Consider the following 20,361-nt stretch of genomic DNA (forward strand, 5'->3'; position numbering starts at 1 on the left):
AAATATAATCTGATTGATTGGGGTAATGAGGGATTTAAAATTAGCCTATAGATTATGCATTTAACTTGTCGGCAAGGCTATTGAGCCGCCTGCAATCTGTAAAACAATCAATCAATCAATGCCGTTAGAAGATCAGGATTTCTGCTATCTACACCTGCTGTCTTTTCAACTGAAGCGGCCGCGCGCACTTATCCAGAGTCTCAAGTCTGGCTCGAGTTAACGAGACTGAATCAGCGTTCCAGGAACAGGAAAATCCCGGCTTCAAACATCGGGTTAACTGAATCTGGATAATGGGACTCTTGATCGACTTAGTTGAACCAGGTACGGGGAATAGGGCCCAGGGATGAAACCCAGTGTCTGGTGATGTTTATGGTTTCCAGACTGCAGGCTGTCATCGACTGCAAATGATTTGCAACCAAGTAGTAAAAGTGACCATGTTATTTATGGATTGTTTGTCCAATTATTTTTGGTCCCTTAAAAAGGGCGGCGCATGGGGGTGGGAGTAGGGGAAGAAATGTCAAATGTCTTTTGTAATGCCTGTGGTAGCATCATTTTATTTTTATATCCTGTTTTATTATTTTGTTATTTCTATTGTCATTATATTGTTGTTATTACTATTGCTATGTCCTGTGAAGTCATGTTTATTGTTATTATTAGTGTATTGTGTTTTGTCTTGTTTCATGTAAAAGAAAAGAAAGAAAAGAAAAGAAGAAGAAAAAAAAACATTGGAGGTTGAGAGATGCGCTGTTTGACGGATTTGAGAAATTGAATGAGCCGTTGACGTCACATTAATGCATTTGAGAATAAAGAGATAAAACTTCATTTTTTGGTAAGAAAAATATTCTAAACACGGGTCTCACGTCCATTAATGCATAAACAATGAGTATATCCTGTCTGGCACAGTGGCCCAGTGGCTAGTGCTGAATCCTGGCAACCGGGCGACCGGTGTTCGAAACCCTGTGTTTCCAATATAATTTTTTTGGAATATAATATTAATGTTTATACGCAAAAGTAGCCTAGTTTTAAGTTAAAATATTATAAATCTACATGCATTGAGGATGTCATTCTTTATATAGCTCTCAACGTGCACCAAATTGAATTATTCCTACATTGCAAAAAGAAGGAAAAGACTAGGATTCGAACCCCGGTCGTCTGCGTGAAAGTCAAAAGGACAAACCGTCACACCGCAGTACAGATAAATAAAAAATCCACCATACATCAATCAATGGATAAGAGAGCCGTATCCTTATTCTGAAACAGTTGAACTAATTATTTTCGCTAGCAAGATCTCATTTGATTATCCAATGCATAAACCTACTGCCAGCAGGAACGTTTAAAGAAATATAATCTGATTGATTGGGGTAATGAGGGATTTAAAATTAGCCTATAGATTATGCATTTAACTTGTCGGCAAGGCTATTGAGCCGCCTGCAATCTGTAAAACAATCAATCAATCAATGCCGTTAGAAGATCAGGATTTCTGCTATCTACACCTGCTGTCTTTTCAACTGAAGCGGCCGCGCGCACTTATCCAGAGTCTCAAGTCTGGCTCGAGTTAACGAGACTGAATCAGCGTTCCAGGAACAGGAAAATCCCGGCTTCAAACATCGGGTTAACTGAATCTGGATAATGGGACTCTTGATCGACTTAGTTGAACCAGGTACGGGGAATAGGGCCCAGGGATGAAACCCAGTGTCTGGTGATGTTTATGGTTTCCAGACTGCAGGCTGTCATCGACTGCAAATGATTTGCAACCAAGTAGTAAAAGTGACCATGTTATTTATGGATTGTTTGTCCAATTATTTTTGGTCCCTTAAAAAGGGCGGCGCATGGGGGTGGGAGTAGGGGAAGAAATGTCAAATGTCTTTTGTAATGCCTGTGGTAGCATCATTTTATTTTTATATCCTGTTTTATTATTTTGTTATTTCTATTGTCATTATATTGTTGTTATTACTATTGCTATGTCCTGTGAAGTCATGTTTATTGTTATTATTAGTGTATTGTGTTTTGTCTTGTTTCATGTAAAAGAAAAGAAAGAAAAGAAAAGAAGAAGAAAAAAAAACATTGGAGGTGGTTGGGTGGGGGGGGGGGGGTAGGCGGGGTACATATTGACTGTTTCATTTCAAGTCCATTGCGGTGCTGTACAGGGACAAAATTGTGAAAATTGTGTGGGGCGACAGTGGCTCAGGAGGTAGATCAGTCATCTGGTAATCGATTCCCACTCCCCCGGGCAGCATGTCGAAGTGTCCTTGAGCAAGACCCCTAATTGCTTCCAATGAGCAGGTTGGCACCTTGCATGGTTGACTCTGACGTCGGTGTGTGAATGTGTGAGGGAATGGGTCAAATGTGAGGAACAAATTGTAAAGCTTGTTTGGATACAATTGTTTGGATTTCCCAAAGGGGATCAATAAAGGAATATCTTATCTTATCTTATGAAAGCGCTATATAAATGCACCATTTACCAAATATTTATGGGCCTGACTGTATACACACACAGAGACATACACACACAGACACATACACACACAGTCACATACACACACAGTCACATACTGTACACACAAACCCACTTGTCGCAGCGGGAGATGTTGAGGTGCTGCAGGTGTTTCAGCGTGGCCACAGATCTGAGACCAGCGTCAGTCATCCTCGGGCAGTCGGAGGCATGGAGTCTGCGGAGGCCAGGTGAGCCTCGACACAGAGCCCTCCAGCTCACGTCTGTTAGGAAGTCGTTACCTGCAGGAGGACACACACACGTGCACGGACAGCGGCATTATGCTTTGTCATACGATGTACACAGGGGTGCAGTCGTAATATCAGAACTGCCTGGACGCCACGTGCACGCGCGCTCCCGCGCACGCGCATACATGTTCCCTCGCGTGTGCACAGACCAGCTCAAGCAAACCCCCCACAGGGCTTGTATTTTGGTCTTGCACTTCTCTTTCTTTCACAGTTCTTCATATTAGGATCTAACGTCCCAATATTCCTCTTTGTTTACGACCTGATCGTCACACACAATATAGGCCATTTAAAAATAGACAGTAATAAAAGAGCAGCAAAATAGTGCAGTGCAATAAAACAGTTAGTAAAATAGAATAGACAGAGTAAAATAAATGCAATAGTGCAGTTCTGAATTACTGTTTAAACCTAACAGTCTTTCCTCCTGTTTGATACACACACAGCTTAAAATCCTAAAATCAGATGACCTACATTCCACTAATTATACTGAGTGCTCTTAACACTTTCAATGCCAACGACACTATATGTCGTTTGTTCATGCCGACCGTTCATTGCCAACGACGCGATATGTTGTTTGTTTTTTTATTCGCGATTTTAATTCATATTTCATCAATCTAGTCTCACGTTAGTGCTGCAAACTCTCTCTGAGCTCCATTGGGAAAATACCGCCCCCTATCGTCTCCCGGATGGTAATGCACGCATTGGAATGGACTCAATGAAAATGGATGAGAAAAGAAAAATCCGGAATCCACATTTTACTTCTCAGGCAAGTAACCCGAGCCCATCGGACTCATTGTGGACCATCAGAACAGCGTGGAATACATATTTCCAGTATGCAGCGTTGGATCAATAAACGCGATCGATATTTGGAATGGCGATCAGGAATTGGAATAATCTTTTTGGAGAACATCTGATCTGAGGTAAGGAATCTATTTTACCAGTCTTAGGATAATCAGAACTTTTTTCACAGAGATATCAACGTTTGCCCTATGTGTGTGTGTGTGTGTGTGTGTGTGTGCTGATCAGGAAATGAGATTTGATTTTTCAGCTCGCTTCTCTAGCGTGCATAAGTACACATATACTATCGATAATCTAGCGTTTATTTGAAAACGATTCATAAATAGGCTGAAAAATGACAACGGTTTTTGTGTATTCCAGAATATTCCAGTAAAGGGCGATTATCATAGAATCGTTATATTTTCCTGAAACTTAAAAAAAACAAGCGATTTTCAAAATGGTATAAAACGGAAATGAACCGATTAGAAAACAATCCGTTTCGACAATGTTGACTGCAAACAAGTCATTGATAAGCGACGGCCAGATTAGACACATAGCCATAATTTAAGACATAGGTTATGCGTTCACAAATGCGAGTGCTATATCAAGTGGGTGGCGGCATTCAAAAGGAAAAGGAAAACACGGCCGGCACGGAAAGTGTTAATTAAGCAGTGGCAAGTTGGAGGGGCTGGAGAGAGAGAGCACATGCTGACTCCTGATGCTGATGTATAATTTGAAGATGGAAGATTATTGACTATTGAAGATTGAAGACTGGAAAATTGTGAAGAGGAATATTTTGCTATACCTGTGTATTGGAGGATATGGACCCTTTGTTGTGTTTATTGCCTGTCTAAAAAGACAGCTGAAGAAGGCCTGGAGGTCAAGCTAAAGAGCCCAGGGAAGAGGAGTTATAGTCTGGAGCTACTACCCTACTAACCTACTAACCCCTACCCCTCTCTTCTGCTCTCTACCATACTAACCTACTAACCCCTACCCCTATCCCCTGCTCTCTACTACCCCACTAACCCACTAACCCCATACCCCTATCCTCTGCTCTCTACTACCATACTAACCTACTAACCCCTACCCCTCTCCTCTGCTCTCTACTACCCTACTAACCTACTAACCCCACCCCTCTCCTCTGCTCTTTACTACCCTACTAACCCCTACCCCTCTGCTCTCTACTACCATACTAACAGCTACCCCTCTCCTCTGCTCTCTACTACCCTACTAACCCCACCCCTCTCCTCTGCTCTTTACTACCCTACTAACCCCTACCCCTCTCCTCTGCTCTCTACTACCATACTAACACCTACCCCTCTCCTCTGCTCTCTACTAACCCCTACCCCTCTCCTCTGATCTCTATACCCTACTAATCCCTACCCCTCTCATCTGCTCTCTACTAACCCCTACCCCTCTCCTCTGCTCTCGCCCTCCAGGCAACTGCAAGACAACAACCCCAGAAGGGAGGAATTTATGTTTGATTACTCCCCACAGTTGGACAATAAAACATACTATTCTTTTGAACTTGCAAACCCAACTTTTGCCTCTCATTTCAATTGTTGAGCTGAAGCTAGGCCAGCAGGGGCGTAATTATGGGGGGACACACGTCCCCTGCATGGCTTCAGAAGGCAGTTATTGTCCCCTGCACCTTTTTACCGTCCAAAACAATGTTACACGATAATAAACGGTGATGCGACGCAGCACTTGGACCATACGGAAACCGGCTGCTTGTTCCATCTGAGCTCAGGTCTCTGACGACCTGAGTCATTGTCATGCAAAGACAAGTAGCCATGTGAGCACCCGGCGAGGGACGAGTCACATTTATTTTTCACACGCACCAAGTACCGACCTGGCCACCTGTATTTGCATAACAACAGCCCATGTCGTCAGGTGTGCTCAAATACATATCACCCCTCCCCTCAAAGTTTGGTGTGAACGATGGTCTGTGTGATTGCCATGAAATGCAACAGCATTGCTTGGTGTCTGTGAAATATCTGTCTATGACCTTGTTGTATTTAAAAGCCTCTAGGCTGTTGTTTTATACATATAGTATGTTGTCTACTTGACCCTCTCTCTCTCACACACACAACGCAGTACGCACATTCCGAGACTCACGCGGCGTTATGACTTGTCATAAGTGAATTAAATTGTATAGAAACAACTCAACAAAATGTACTATTGCACAACTGATTTAAAAAAAAAAATCTACGAAGGGGGGGGGGGGGGGGGTCCACCCCTTCACCCCCCGCGACCTTAAAACTATACGTAGCACCGGCCGCAACAGCCACCCTCCCTCCTTGGCTTTTACTGAAACAACGCCACTGACCACACCCCCAAATGTGTCCCCTCCACCATTGAAAACAAAATTACGCCCTTGTAGGCCAGGCTTCGCACAACACACAGGCACACAAAATGCACACACCGTACCCCTCTCTCACCCTCTGTGCTAAACGTCTTCAGTTTGGCCGCCTCGGCGATGGCCTCGAAGGCGGCGTCTGACAGATGCGGCGTGTCCAGCAGGGAGACAGCAGACAGCGAGCGACACTTGGTGATCAGCGCCTGTTGGGACAAGACAAGGAATATTCCACAACACCAGGAAGTGACCCTGTTTTTCTGTCTTCCGTGGGGCCGTTAGGTACTTAAAAAATGTACACTGTGGTGGAACCGGAGGTCAATTATGCTCGTGGTCAGATCTTCATGGTTGATACAGATTGATTGTTAAAACGTTGCAAGTCAAGGCAATCAGGTTTAGGAGTCTGGAAGGAGGTTTTGTCCCTCTCCTACTAAGGGATCTACCTAACCTATTACTACCTACTATGCTAATATGCAGTGGTGCGTTGTTAATATGGACTGAGCCGGCACGCAGGATAATGACGCCGCGCGCACGGGCGCGCGCACGCGCGGCCCCGCGCGCATGCGCATATGTTCCATCGCGCACATAATAATAATAATACACTTTGTTTGTATAGCCTTTCATACAGAAACTGCAGCTCAAAGTGCTTCACAACAGAAGAAAGACAGGCATAAAATGAGCATATAAAGTGCAGACATATAAAATCAGTTTTTCACATTAGGATCTAACATCCCAACAGGCAACCTTGTTTATGGTTTGATTCAGTTTTAATATAAATAATAAAAATAAAGAGAAGATTAATTAATTATCTACTCAGTCCCAAAGTTTGTGATGTAAATATGGAATGTCCCAAGTTGCTGCTGTTTACAGAGTGTATTGTTGTCCAAAGGTGAATGATGGTGAATGAAGGGTTAAATCAAAACAGTTGTCAATTCCAAACGGTGAGACACGTCCTCATACATCATTCACCTTTGGACAACAATACACTCTGTAAACAGCAGCAACTTGGGACATTCCATATTTACATCACAAAGAGTCCAGACGTGGTTGAAGACACCGGCCTAGCGGCTATTGTTATGATAATGCGAGGTAGCGCCGGGAGGCAGGTAAACAGACGAGCCGAGTCGAGCGCAGCGCATTCTTGAGTGCACGCGCATGCGCGCACAACCATGCATGTGCGTGCACGCGCTTCTGCTCAAATCTTTAATACTCAGTGAGCTTGCACACCGTGCTACCCCGTCCCATGAACAACGCATGCCTGCTAATATGCACTCAAGTCTGTAGCACTCAGGTTCGACACTGTTTGACGAACAATCTCACTGACCCTTAGCTGCCAGAGTTGTATCTTTCCTGCTGACTTGTTGTACACAACTTTTCCCAGCCCTTCCCAGTCGCATTTCTCTCCTCACCCCAGGCTCCTCAAGGCCGTTCCTACCGCCGCCTCTACTGCTCCATGAAGCCCGACGCTGCTATGCTCTGTGCTTCGTGCCGGTTGCCGGACTATACTCAAATCAACTTGAAATGGATCTAATCAGTGGATTGCATATTTTCGTCAAGAAGCAGAATAAGGCTAACCCTCTCTGCCTCTTGGGACATCATAATCGGGCTACCAACTTGAAGACGTGGTCATTTTTGGATTATCAAAGCTTTTGGACTGCAATAAGAAGATTTTGGATCTGTTTACCGCGCACAGGACCTACCAAAATGAACTGATTAAGACACTTGGACACTTGGACTAATGCATTCAGTCATTTGGACGGAGTTGTTCAAACTCACTCCACTCGACTTCCGGTTTGACCGCGGAAGAACATGGCAGCCTAACTCACGAGCTACCCGACAGCAAAATGCTATAGCCCCGAAAAACATTTATTGACAACACCAGGGTATATATTTAATAGGGATGAAAGAAGGGGCTATCACAAGACGTAGGGCGAACAACTGAAAAAGACGACGGAATGGCAGAGAATGGCAATACAACGGGAGAAAAAGATGGCGAAGATGACTCTGAGCGAGAGGCCACGCTGATGAACATCTACAAGGAGCTCAAAGAGTTCAGAAGAGACAATGAGCGTCAATTTCGGGAAATTAAAAATGAGATGAAGACAAGGGGGGGACAAATATTTAATAAAGATAATGTTGATAGCGGCCAGAAAAGCAATAACGAGACTGTGGTACAAGGAAGACCCACCGACAATAGCAAAATGGGTAGGAATAGTGGAAGAAATACAGGATATGGAAAGGATAACACACATGCTGAGGTTACAGGAAGAGAAATTTGGGGAAAGATGGGGAAAGTGGGAGGATTATAAAAGGAACGAGAACGACATCACAGAGGAAGAACCAAATGCAACACAAGAGGGCGAAGGGTAAAGGAGGAAAGATGTCCAAGGAGGGTCTATGAACCCATGTCACACACCTGTGCTTTAGTTAGTATTTTCTATTTTGTTTTTGGGATATTACAATTGCTGAATGCTTTTATACCTTATTATTTATGTCTGTTTAACGGTGTGATATTAAATATTCAGGGATGATGTGGTTTGTGTATGGGTGAACCAAAAGGCAAAGTGAAAGTTAATAAACAAGAGAAAAAAAAAGAAAGGACGAAGGATAAGGGAAGAAAGAAGCTCAAGGAGGGTCTCTGGACCCAGATCACACATACAAGCCTTAGTCAGCATTTATCATCTTTGAGTAGGAATTACCTGTTTATGCCTGTTTAAGGGAGATACACAATCAGCCTTTGTATCAAATACCTAGAAAACAACAGTAGGGGAACCAGACAACTAACCATGATACCCATGTAAATATTTATGTGCACTGTTTTTTCTTTTTGTTTTTATTGTGATGCTAGTTTCTTTATTTTTTATTCTTTATTTTTTGTAAGTGCTGTCTGTCTAAAAACTGTTAATAAAAAATTTAAGTTAAAAAAAAAAAAAAAATGAGATGAACAAAATGAACAACAGACTCGGTGAAGCGGAGGGGAGAATCGGAGAAAATGAAAATGTGCTTGATGCGGCAACGGTTTTAATCAAGAAGCTAATGCAGAGGCAGGCTGACGTGGAAGCTAAACTGCTCGACCAGGAGGGCAGAACGAGGAGGGAGAACCTACGGGTCTACGGTATCCCAGAGGAGAAAGAGGGAAAAGACATGCACGGATTTCTAGACAGCCTGTTTAAGGACGCACTTGGCCTGCCTCATGACATGGACCTTCGTATCGAACGAGCACACCGGGCATTAGCCCCAAGGCCTAACAACCCGCAGCTGAAGCCACGGTCAATCGTGGTTAAGTTTGGGAGCTACAAAATGAAGGAAGAGATAATACGCCGGATGTGGCAGAAGAAAAACGTCTCATGTGGCAATGAACGCTTCTATGTTGACCATGATTTCCCCACTGAAATCCTGAAGAAGCGCGGAGAATATGCCGAAGCCAAGAGAATAATGAAGGAGAAGAATCTCAAGTTCCAGACACCGTATCCTGCGAAAATGAGGGTCTTTTACGAAGATGGCACCCGCCTATACCAGAACGCAGCGGAGGCGACGGCGGATATGGCAAGACGTGGATACCAGATCACCGTGGTGAACCCTCCTGCCGACCCAGATCGAGAGGAGATACTGCGGCTGTCTACCTGGCAGACAGTGGGAAGACAACGGGGACCGGGAGGCGACATACAGGCGACGGAGAATGGAGGTCCCGCACAGCAGGGCAATGAGCATCACGGGTACCGGGAGAAACTCCAGGGATTCAGACGGGGACAGTCGGAGGCGGACAATTAAGATAATGGTCAAGAAACACGTGGATACAGATAAGTCTCAGGGGCATCGTCGTAGAGTAACGAACATCACAAAGTGCCAATATATTAAAAAAGAAAAAAGAAAACTTGAAGTGAAAATAGAGTGCACTAAATAGAAAAATATGCTATAAGCGTGGGAAGGGAAATACCCTGGATAGATAAAAAAGGGATGGCGAAATGAACCACAGTCCAATATGGCTATGACATAGAAATTGCAATGTACCAATATATATCTAGGGGATATACAAATGTTAATTGTTGGAAAAGAAAAAAACATCACCATCTTGATAAGTTCAGTTGAGTTGATCACACTGTATATAGACTACAGTGTGAGCCATACGTTACATTAGGGTATACAAAATAGTAGGGGCACAGTTTTGGGCAACCTGCCTTGTGCCAAATGCACTCCTCTGGTAGACGAGGGGGACCAAAGTGCACGGGTGAGTATCGATCTCACCCTCGGTACAATTGTTCTATCTGGGGTCCTATCGAACGTAGCTTGGGTAAATGTGGGGGGGGGGAATGTATTTATGTTTTTATATGTTCCTTTTTATTTCATCATACTATGTTGTTGTATATATATCATCACAGTCTCAGGTCCTAGATATGGAAATATGGGATATAGCGCCCCAGACATAGAAGCATTACATGCTGGATTGCACAGGGGAGATACATTACAAGGGATATGGGGCTGATTAAAATAGTATCGTGGAATATAGACGGATGTCATCATCCCATTAAGAGAAAAAAAGTACTGACGTTCTTGAAACAAAAAAATACGGATATTGCACTAACTCAAGAATCACACCTGAATGAGGAAGAGTCGGCCAAGCTTAAGAGGGACTGGGTGGGACAAATATTCTATAGTACGTTCTCTTCTAGGAAGAGGGGGGTGGCAATATTAGTGAGAAAAAACATAGACGTTAAGGTGCACAACAGTTTCTCGCATGATGAGGGGAGATGGGTTATATTGGATGCAGATTTGGAGGGACAGAGAACTACATTAGCTAATATATATGCACCCAACGTGTCGTCCTCATACTTTTTTCATGAAGTGTGTGAGGTGATTAGGAAGATAGGGAATAGCAACGTAATCATAGGGGGGGACTTCAACCTGGTTGGAGACACCTTGCTGGACAAATCATCTCAACCCATGACCGCTGACAACGCAGGGAGACTGGCGGTCGGTGTACTGATAGATGAATTGGGCCTAGTGGATATCTGGAGGGTTCTGAACCCACAGGAAAGAGACTACACATTTTACTCTCACCCACATGCCTCATACTCTAGAATAGACTATTTCCTGATCTCTAGCACGCTGGTAGAACAAATAGCAGATAGTAGGATAGGGAACATTGTAATATCTGATCATGCTCCAGTTGAGTTGGTAATCGCATCCATAGAGGAGAGGCAGCGGTCCCTGAGATGGTGATTTAATAACCTAATGTTGAATGACGAAGTGTCATGTGCATACATTAGAACTGTATTTAAGGAATTCTGGGAACTTAATGAAGGGTCAATAGATGATAGTGGCATAATGTGGGACACATGTAAAGCATACATGAGAGGACGACTCATACAATACAGTGCAATACTAAAAAGGGCAGAGAAACAGAAAATGACAGCATTGGACAAAGAAATTAAAGCACTCTCGAAACAGCACAGCCAGAGACCAGACCCAGAAACGTGGAGAAATCTGAACAAATCCAAATATGAATTGAACAACATATACCAAAAAAAGGCTGAATATGCTTTATTTAGGACCAACCAAAGATATTATGAACAAGGGGAGAGAGCGGGTAAAATACTAGCGAATTGGGTTAAACAAATGCAAAATCAAAATATTATATCCTCAATTTATAATAAGGATGACGAAATTATTACAGACAAAAAGGAAATTAACAATGTTTTCAGGTGCTTTTACCAGGATTTATATACCCCACAGGCGGCGGTGGATCAGGTAAAAATGGACGCGTTCTTCAACAAGATTGAATTACCATCGTTATCGAAACAACAAATGAAGTCAATGGAGGGGGAGGTCTCGATAGAGGAATTACACGCGGCAATCAATAGCCTTAAATTAGGTAAAGCGCCAGGAGACGATGGGTTTACTCCCGATTTCTACAAACAATTCAGTGATATAATTTCTCCAAGACTATTGAAAGTATATCAAGATTCACTGTTAAAAGGGAGCTTGCCCACTAGCTTGAGATCGGCCACTATTACGTTACTACAGAAAAAGGGCAAAGACCCTCAATACTGTGGGAACTATAGGCCTATATCCCTGAGCAATTTGGAAGAAAAAGTATTAGCAAAAATACTAGCAAATAGAATAGAAGATGTACTACCAAGTTTGGTACACTCAGACCAAGTGGGTTTCGTGAAGGGGAGAAACTCAGCTGATAATATTCGCAGACTCCTACACATAATGTGGAAGGTTAGGAATGATGTAGAGCCTACAGTGGCCTTCTCATTGGATGCCGAAAAGGCCTTTGATAAGGTGGAGTTTGCATTTTTGTTTCACACGCTAGATCGCTTCGGATTCGGACCATCGTTTACTGGGTGGGTAAAGCTGTTGTACACAAATCCGATGGCCTCTGTCTTGACTAACGGGATCGTATCCTCGCCCTTTAACCTAGGACGGGGGACGAGGCAAGGTTCTCCGCTTTCTCCCCAAATGTTCGCGCTTTTCCTCGAACCACTTGCTATCGCACTAAGGACTAATCAAGACATCAAAGGGGTAATAGCGGGACAGGTGGAACATAAACTATTTTTATATGCGGATGATATCTTATTGGTATCCAGCAATCCCCAAACAGCAGCTGGGGTCATTGGAACTGTTATCGAGTCCTTCTCAGAAATATCTGGATACACAATCAACTGGAGCAAGTCAGAAGCAATGCCTCTCTCTAAGTGCTGTCCCTCTGCTATTAGGAGGGGATGGCAGTTCAGGTGGATGCCGTCAGGGTTGATATATCTAGGAATAAAGCTGATCCCAGGTCTGAAAGAGATAGTACAAGCCAATATTGCCCCTATAATCGAACACGTTAGTGCTCTGACCCAGAATTGGGCCAAGATGAATATGTCCCTCCTTGGGAAGGTAAACTTAGTCAAACTTATATTGGCTCCCAAATTAAATTATATCCTATATATGCTGCCGCTGACCCTCTCGACTCAGTTACTCAAACAGTATGACAAGATAATTAATGTATATTTGTGGGGGGGCAAAAGGCCACTATTTGATCGGGCCAAAATGTATGCAGCAAAGGAAGATGGCGGCTTATCCCTGCCTAAGCTAGACTGGTATCACTACGCATTCTCACTCTCCCAGCTCTCCAAATTGAATCACTCGACTGAGGAGGCACCTGCTTGGGTCAAGATGGAGGAGGAAATGGTATATCCCTCATCTCTGGAATCCTTCCTGACACAATCAGACAGACCTATACCTTTTAAGAACCCTCTAATGGCGTTTGCCAGGGAAACTTGGAATCAGTCGCACAGGCTGACTAGTGATAGCCCATATCTAACTACAAGAGCCTCTATATGGTATAATAAAAAACTAAAGATTGGTAAGAAATCAGTCATATAGGAGGACTGGATTAAAAGGGGGATACATGTACTAGGTGATATAGCCGGGGAAGATGGGGTATTACCTTTTGAGGATATTAGAAAGGACTTTGGTATAGATAATAAAAACTTCTATAGATTCCTGCAGATTAGACATTGTATATCGTCATCAATGGGAGGGCCAAAATGTGGCCCGATTACTGCAATTCAAGAAATATTTTATAAAGGATGGCGTAGGAAAGGCGGTGCGTCAAGATTCTATGATGTTATAAGGGAACACAATGCACCCAAGTTGGCGGGTCTGAGGTTGAGCTGGGAGAACGATGTACGTGAGGATATTACAGAGGAAATATGGGAGAAGCTGGTGTCCAAATGGGGTAAATTCTCGCGGGAGGCACAATCACAACTTATCTTTTACAAAGTTTTAAACAGAAGCTATTGGACGCCTAGTAAACTGGCCAGACTAAAATTAAGGGACAGTGACATCTGCTGGAGATGTGAGAAGGAGACAGGCACTTTACTACATATGTTATACGAATGTGAGAAAGTCCGGAAAATGTGGGATCAAATTGTGATATTCCTAAGTAAAGTTTTGAATGTAAAGGTGAATAACTCCCCAATGGCATGTGTTTTGGGTATAGTACCGAAAGAGATTAAACTGCCTAAATACCAGGGAATGTGGTATAGAATGGCCATGAATGAATGAATGAAAACTTTATTTAACAGATTGCAGAATGGGTACAATACAGTACGGCTCAATACACACAATTGTTAAGGGGATGCAGACCTGAGAAAGACGTTTGTCTTGTTTCCATCAGGGTCCCCCGTGATATCAGGGTGTAGAATTGCCCATTGATATTACTTTTAAAGAATGGATGGAACTGATGTTCCGGACAGCATCATATGAAAGGGTAACATATAGAGTCGCAGGGAGAGAGGATATCTTTGCTGAGGTATGGGACAGTTTTCTACACCTGACTGAACGGTCTGGGGACGAATGATTAAGGTGGGGTTTCAGTATTATCAATGATGAAGGTGAAAAATGGGATCTGACCTGATGGTACCTATACTTTATATTGTATTATGTATGTATATGCATAGATTGTATGTCCGGATGGTGTATCTATGGAATGGCCACTTTCTCTATCACACTCTCACATGCGCATATCTAGCCGCATACGCATGTCTAGGACACACATACTTGTATGTGTACATAACTGAATTACACACACTCATATGCACATGGCTGGGATATACATGCCAGAGGCACACATACACGCATATCCTCATCCAGCTCCACTGGCTCCCCATCAAATCCTGCATCACCTACAAAACCCTCCTGCTCACCTACAAATCCCTTCACGCCCTGGCACCTCAGTACCTCACCGACCTCCTCCACCCCTACACTCAGTCACGGTCCCTGCGATCCACGGACACTGGTCAGCTCTCCATCCCCCGAACCAGACTGCGGACGTTCGGGGACAGAGCTTTCAGTGTGGCAGCTCCCACCCTCTGGAACTCCCTCCCCGCAGAACTCCGCACCACCCCAACTCTGGACTCATTTAAAAAACTGCTCAAAACCCACCTCTTCAACCTGGCCTTCAACCCCTAACTTTCTCACTTTATATGTATGTGTTGTGTCTGTCCACTATGTTTGTTGACTTGTTATCTCCCCCCCCCCCCCCCCCTTATGTAAAGCGACCTTGGGTCCTTTGAAAGGCGCTATATAAAACGAAGTATTATTATTATTATTATTATATACTCACATGTAGGAAGCAGGCATACACACACGTACTTATACACATATCTGAAGCATAAGCTCTCACTTACACATATAGGGGATATACACATACATATGGGACACACACACATACATAGCTGAGACGCACATACATATACACACCTGAGATATACACTCACACATGTGGCAGAGACGTACATGGATACGAGACACACACAAAAGGTAGGATCACAGTCACGTATCTGAGAGATGCACACACACACACGTATGAGACATACACACATACTTCCGTGAGACACGTACCCACATACACATATCTGAGACACACATTCATACATGTTCTCACGCACACCTACATATATCTGAGACACATCCTCTCACATGCACTATTGAGAAAGATGGCATCCCGATAGAAGATGCAGCACATACCTGCTCGCAGGTAGATCGGTCTACATGTAACGTATATGCATCAGGGGTATATATGCACAATGTATAGTAATGTTTTTCTTTTTTTTGTAAGTGCTTTTTTAATTTCCATGTCAGTTTTTAATATGTTTGTATGAGTCTTTTGTATGTTTTGTATGTTATTACGAAAAAGAAAAAGACAAATCTTGGATGTTGCATATTATGCTGTGGAAAGATGTCTTGTGAATGTTTGGAAGATTTGTGCAAAAATATATATATAAAAAAAGAAAAAAAACTCACTCCACTCAAATCAATAGAGTTATATTTCACTCTACTCAAATCAAATTTAAAGTGACGTGGCTGGGATAAATGTTGCCAGTCAGTTCAGCCAAAACAAATTCCTGGACCAAGGTCGAACCAGGGAGCTGCTGGAGTCGAAGGCCCTCTGGGAGATAAGAGTGGCAAGCGCTCCCCCCCCACCCCCAATCCCTATACCCAATCCCCCCTCCCGCGTGTACGCCTGGCGCCTATCCCACGTGATGGTGACGGCAGCCGACTAGTACGCGTGCTGGAGGGGGGAGCCTAAGACTGTCTCATCACCAAAGTCCTATCCCCCAGCTGACGGTAGTTAGTGTCATAAATCCCCGCCCCTCCCGTTGCTGCAACTGTGGTTTCTGGACAATCTTTCCTCCCTCCCTCCCGCCTGGCGTAACGACACCCCGGTGTTGCTGCAGCCGACAATCGCATATGGTGTCTCAGGCATTCTGTAGTCGACATGTGTCAACAAATGTACATGCCTGTTTGAATTTATTTTGTGCCGTTGTTACTGTAAAATGTAATGATTGTGATATGATGTTGTTAATGAGACGATGAGCTGTATGTGTATGTCACTGGAATTTCCCCAAGGGGATCAATAAAGTACCTATCAATAAGTCGCTTTGGATAAAAGTGTAGTAAATGTTAATGTGATGTTGTCTCTCTGGCCATGAGAAGTGAAGTCCCCTCTCAGTTATGTGAGCTTCTTAAGCTTTCTGGGAAGGGAGGTGGGGGCTGTGGGAAAAGGGGTGGGGGCTGTGGAGAGGGTGAATAACAAAGGCTGGTTGGTCGAGGAGGTGAGGAAGACAAAAGGTAAGGTATGGAGGGAGGAGGGGGGTGAACAGAAAGCCACACCCAAAGTGGAAAACATGAAAACTCTGTTCCACATTCTCCCCTGTATCCTCCCTGCCATCCGATGGCATCCTGTGTTGAACCTGAACCACGTGTTGGGGGGAAAGAACATGCATACCATGATACAGCCATCCGAGAGGGTGGTCATGTCGTTGATCACGACATCCTTGAGGAGGGGGCACGCAGTGGAAACGTACCCGAACCCGTCCACTGATATCTGGGGGAGAGAGAGGGGGGGGAGAGAGCGAGAGAGAGCATTGTAAGTGTGTGTATGACAGGAATCTAAAACATCTAGCTGGCTTCAGTATTCCTCAGCTCCATCACTGCCAGCAGAGTGAAACCATCTGGAGCTGAGGAAACACACACACACACACGGGGAAGGGTGTGTTTACAGTTTCAATATGTGGAGGTGGATGTAGCACGATGGGACGTGATGCAGAGTGCTGCACGTGGTGGGTGGGTGGGTCTGAGGTTGGAGTGTAATTCAAAACCACACACTTGGCTGCAGCCTCTCTCTCTCTCTCTCTCTCTCTCTCTCTCTCTCTCTCTCTCTCTCTCTCTCTCTCTCTCTCTCTCTCTCTCTCTCTCACACAGCCAAGAGAGAGAGACCCCTGATCATTCTTCCTTGGATCTGACAGCGGACAGCATTAAAGGAGAGGACCAGCGAACAACCAAAAACAAGAGAATACTCATCCACGTGGGTAGGACTTACAAAGCTTAACCCAGCCAAAGAGACCGACCTGCGGACTTACCTCGCCAATGCATGAAAAGCTGTGACCTGAGTACAGCCGAGAGAAGAGGACAGAAGTAAACTGACCTGAGTGCAGCCGGTGAGGTTGAGGTGGACCAGTCGGTGGCAGCCCTTCCCTGTGGCCAGGTACTGTAAGCCCTTATCGGTGAACCTGTGGCAGTAGGCCAGGCTCAGATACTGCAGGTTCACACAGCTCCTGCACCGAAACCAAGGGGTAGATCGCAACACAGATAGTAGTGTGTGTTTAAACTTTCCGTAAGTTATTCTTAATTGGGAAGAGTGTAGAGAGGGGCAAGGAAGCATGTTAACCCTTTCATTACCACAATACATAAGGTTAACGCTTTCACAACCACACCACAGAAGGTTAACGCTTTCACTACCACACTACAGAAGGTTAACGCTTTCACTACCACACTACAGAAGGTTAACCCTTTCACTACCACACTACAGAAGGTTAACACTTTCACTACCACACTACAGAAGGTTAACGCTTTCACTACCACACTACAGAAGGTTCACACTTTCACTAGCACACTACAGACGGGTAACCCTTTCACTACCACACTACAGAAGGATGACCTTTCACTAGCACACTACAGACGGGTAACCTTTCACTACCATACTACATAAGGTTAACCTTTCACTACCACACTACAGAAGGTTAACCTTTCACTACCACACTACAGAAGGTTAACCCTTTCACTACCACACTACAGAAGGATGACCTTTCACTAGCACACTACAGACGGGTAACCTTTCACTACCACACTACATAAGGTTAACCTTTCACTACCACACTACAGAAGGTTAACCTTTCACTACCACACTACAGAAGGTTAACCCTTTCACTACCACACTACAGAAGGATGACCTTTCACTACCACACTACAGACGGGTAACCTTTCACTACCACACTACAGAAGGTTAACCTTTCACTACCACACTACATAAGGTTAACCTTTCATTACCACACTACAGACGGTTAACCTTTCATTACCACACTACAGACGGTTAACCTTTCACTACCACACTACAGAAGGTTAACCTTTCACTACCACACTACATAAGGTTAACCCTTTCACTACCACACTACAGAAGGTTAACCCTTTCACCACCACACTACAGGTTAACCTTTCACTACCACACTACAGGTTAACCTTTCACTACCACACTACAGAAGGTTAACCCTTTCACTACCACACTACATAAGGTTAACCTTTCACTACCACACTACAAAAGGTTAACCTTTCACTACCACACTACAGAAGGTTAACCTTTCACTACCACACTACAGGTTAACCTTTCACTACCACACTACAGAAGGTTAACCCTTTCACTACCACACTACAGAAGGTTAACCTTTCACTACCACACTACAGAAGGATAACCTTTCACTACCACACTACAGAAAGATAACATTTCACTACCACACTACAAAAGGTTAACCCTGTCACTACCACAGTACAGATGGTTAACCTTTCACTACCACACTACAGAAGGTTAACTGTATAACCATGTGGTAGTGAAAGGGTTAATGGTAACCATGAGCTAGTCCCATAATATTGTTATTGTCAGTGGGAAAACCCTGGAGGTGGTGAGGATATGTTCAAATGTATTTATGATCCCAAATATGGATTGATAATTGGATAAGCTTAGCCGTGAAGAACTCCAGCTCTTTTATGGTACCATACAGCTCCCTCTTAATCATAACGGAACCGCACTAGGCTTTCTGACATGAAATATGGCCTGGCCTGGCACTGGCCTGTGTGTGCAACATACATCTTTCCTTGTGTGTGAGAGAGAGAGAGTTGGAGTGAGAGAGAAATAGAGCGAGAGAGAAAGAGAGCGAGAGAGAGAGAAAGAGAGAGAGACACACACAGAGAGTTGGAGTGAGAGAGAAAGAGAGAGATAGAGAAAGAGAGAGAGAAAAAGAGATTCTGGTAATGTGGTGGCAGAGAGCCAGTGGAAATGGGCCTCATACAAGACGTTTGGACCAAACAGACACGTTTAGTGGGCGGGAACTGATGCACACAAGCCTCACAGTTACAGAGTGCAGAACTGATGCACACAAGCCTCACAGTTACAGAGTGCAGAACTGATGCACTCAAGCCTTACAATTACAGAGTGCAGAACTGATGCACACAAGCCTCACAGTTACAGAGTGCAGAACTGATGCACTCAAGCCTTACAGTTACAGAGTGCAGAACTGATGCACACAAGCCTCACAGTTACAGAGTGCAGAACTGATGCACACAAGCCTCACAATTACAGAGTGCAGAACTGATGCACACAAGCCTCACAGTTACAGAGTGCAGAACTGATGCACACAAGCCTCACAGTTACAGAGTGCAGAACTGATTCACTCAAGCCTTACAATTACAGAGTGCAGAACTGATGCACACAAGCCTCACAATTACAGAGTGCAGAACTGATGCACACAAGCCTCACAGTTACAGAGTGCAGAACTGATGCACACAAGCCTCACAGTTACAGAGTGCAGAACTGATGCACTCAAGCCTTACAATTACAGAGTGCAGAACTGATGCACACAAGCCTCACAGTTACAGAGTGCAGAACTGATGCACACAAGCCTCACAATTACAGAGTGCAGAACTGATGCACACAAGCCTCACAGTTACAGAGTGCAGAACTGATGCACTCAAGCCTTACAGTTACAGAGTGCAGAACTGATGCACACAAGCCTCACAGTTACAGAGTGCAGAACTGATGCACACAAGCCTCACAATTACAGAGTGCAGAACTGATGCACACAAGCCTTACAATTACAGAGTGCAGAACTGATGCACACAAGCCTCACAGTTACAGAGTGCAGAACTGATGCACTCAAGCCTTACAGTTACAGAGTGCAGAACTGATGCACACAAGCCTCACAGTTACAGAGTGCAGAACTGATGCACACAAGCCTTACAGTTACAGAGTGCAGAACTGATGCACACAAGCCTCACAGTTACAGAGTGCAGAACTGATGCACACAAGCCTTACAGTTACAGAGTGCAGAACTGATGCACACAAGCCTTACAGTTACAGAGTGCAGAACTGATGCACACAAGCC

General features: G+C 44.2%; 2 protein-coding genes across 3 annotated transcripts in view; one reads left to right on the top strand and one right to left on the bottom strand.

The window, feature by feature from the left end:
• The window catches only part of fbxl13 (F-box and leucine-rich repeat protein 13), a gene marked incomplete at both ends in the record, with an annotated part of 115,009 nt that overhangs the window by 14,166 nt on the left and 80,482 nt on the right, over positions 1-20,361 (bottom strand). Inside the window, 4 exons of the mRNA XM_084335247.1 lie at positions 2,571-2,733; positions 5,955-6,075; positions 16,656-16,754; positions 17,355-17,484. Of these exons, the coding sequence (XP_084191373.1) occupies positions 2,571-2,733; positions 5,955-6,075; positions 16,656-16,754; positions 17,355-17,484 (513 nt within the window). The remainder of the gene's footprint in view (positions 1-2,570; positions 2,734-5,954; positions 6,076-16,655; positions 16,755-17,354; positions 17,485-20,361) is intronic.
• Positions 17,276-20,361, top strand: part of LOC311245145 (leucine-rich repeat-containing protein 17-like) — a 50,265-nt gene continuing 47,179 nt past the window's right edge. Inside the window, exon 1 of one of the 2 annotated variants that reach the window (XM_084334943.1) lies at positions 17,276-17,414. The gene's annotated coding sequence lies outside the window, so the exon portion shown is untranslated. The remainder of the gene's footprint in view (positions 17,415-20,361) is intronic. The other variant, XM_084334942.1, reaches the window with a different exon arrangement.

The sequence above is a fragment of the Notolepis coatsorum genome (assembly GCF_963971535.1).
Source record: "Notolepis coatsorum genome assembly, chromosome: 18".
Classification (NCBI taxonomy): domain Eukaryota; kingdom Metazoa; phylum Chordata; class Actinopteri; order Aulopiformes; family Paralepididae; genus Notolepis; species Notolepis coatsorum.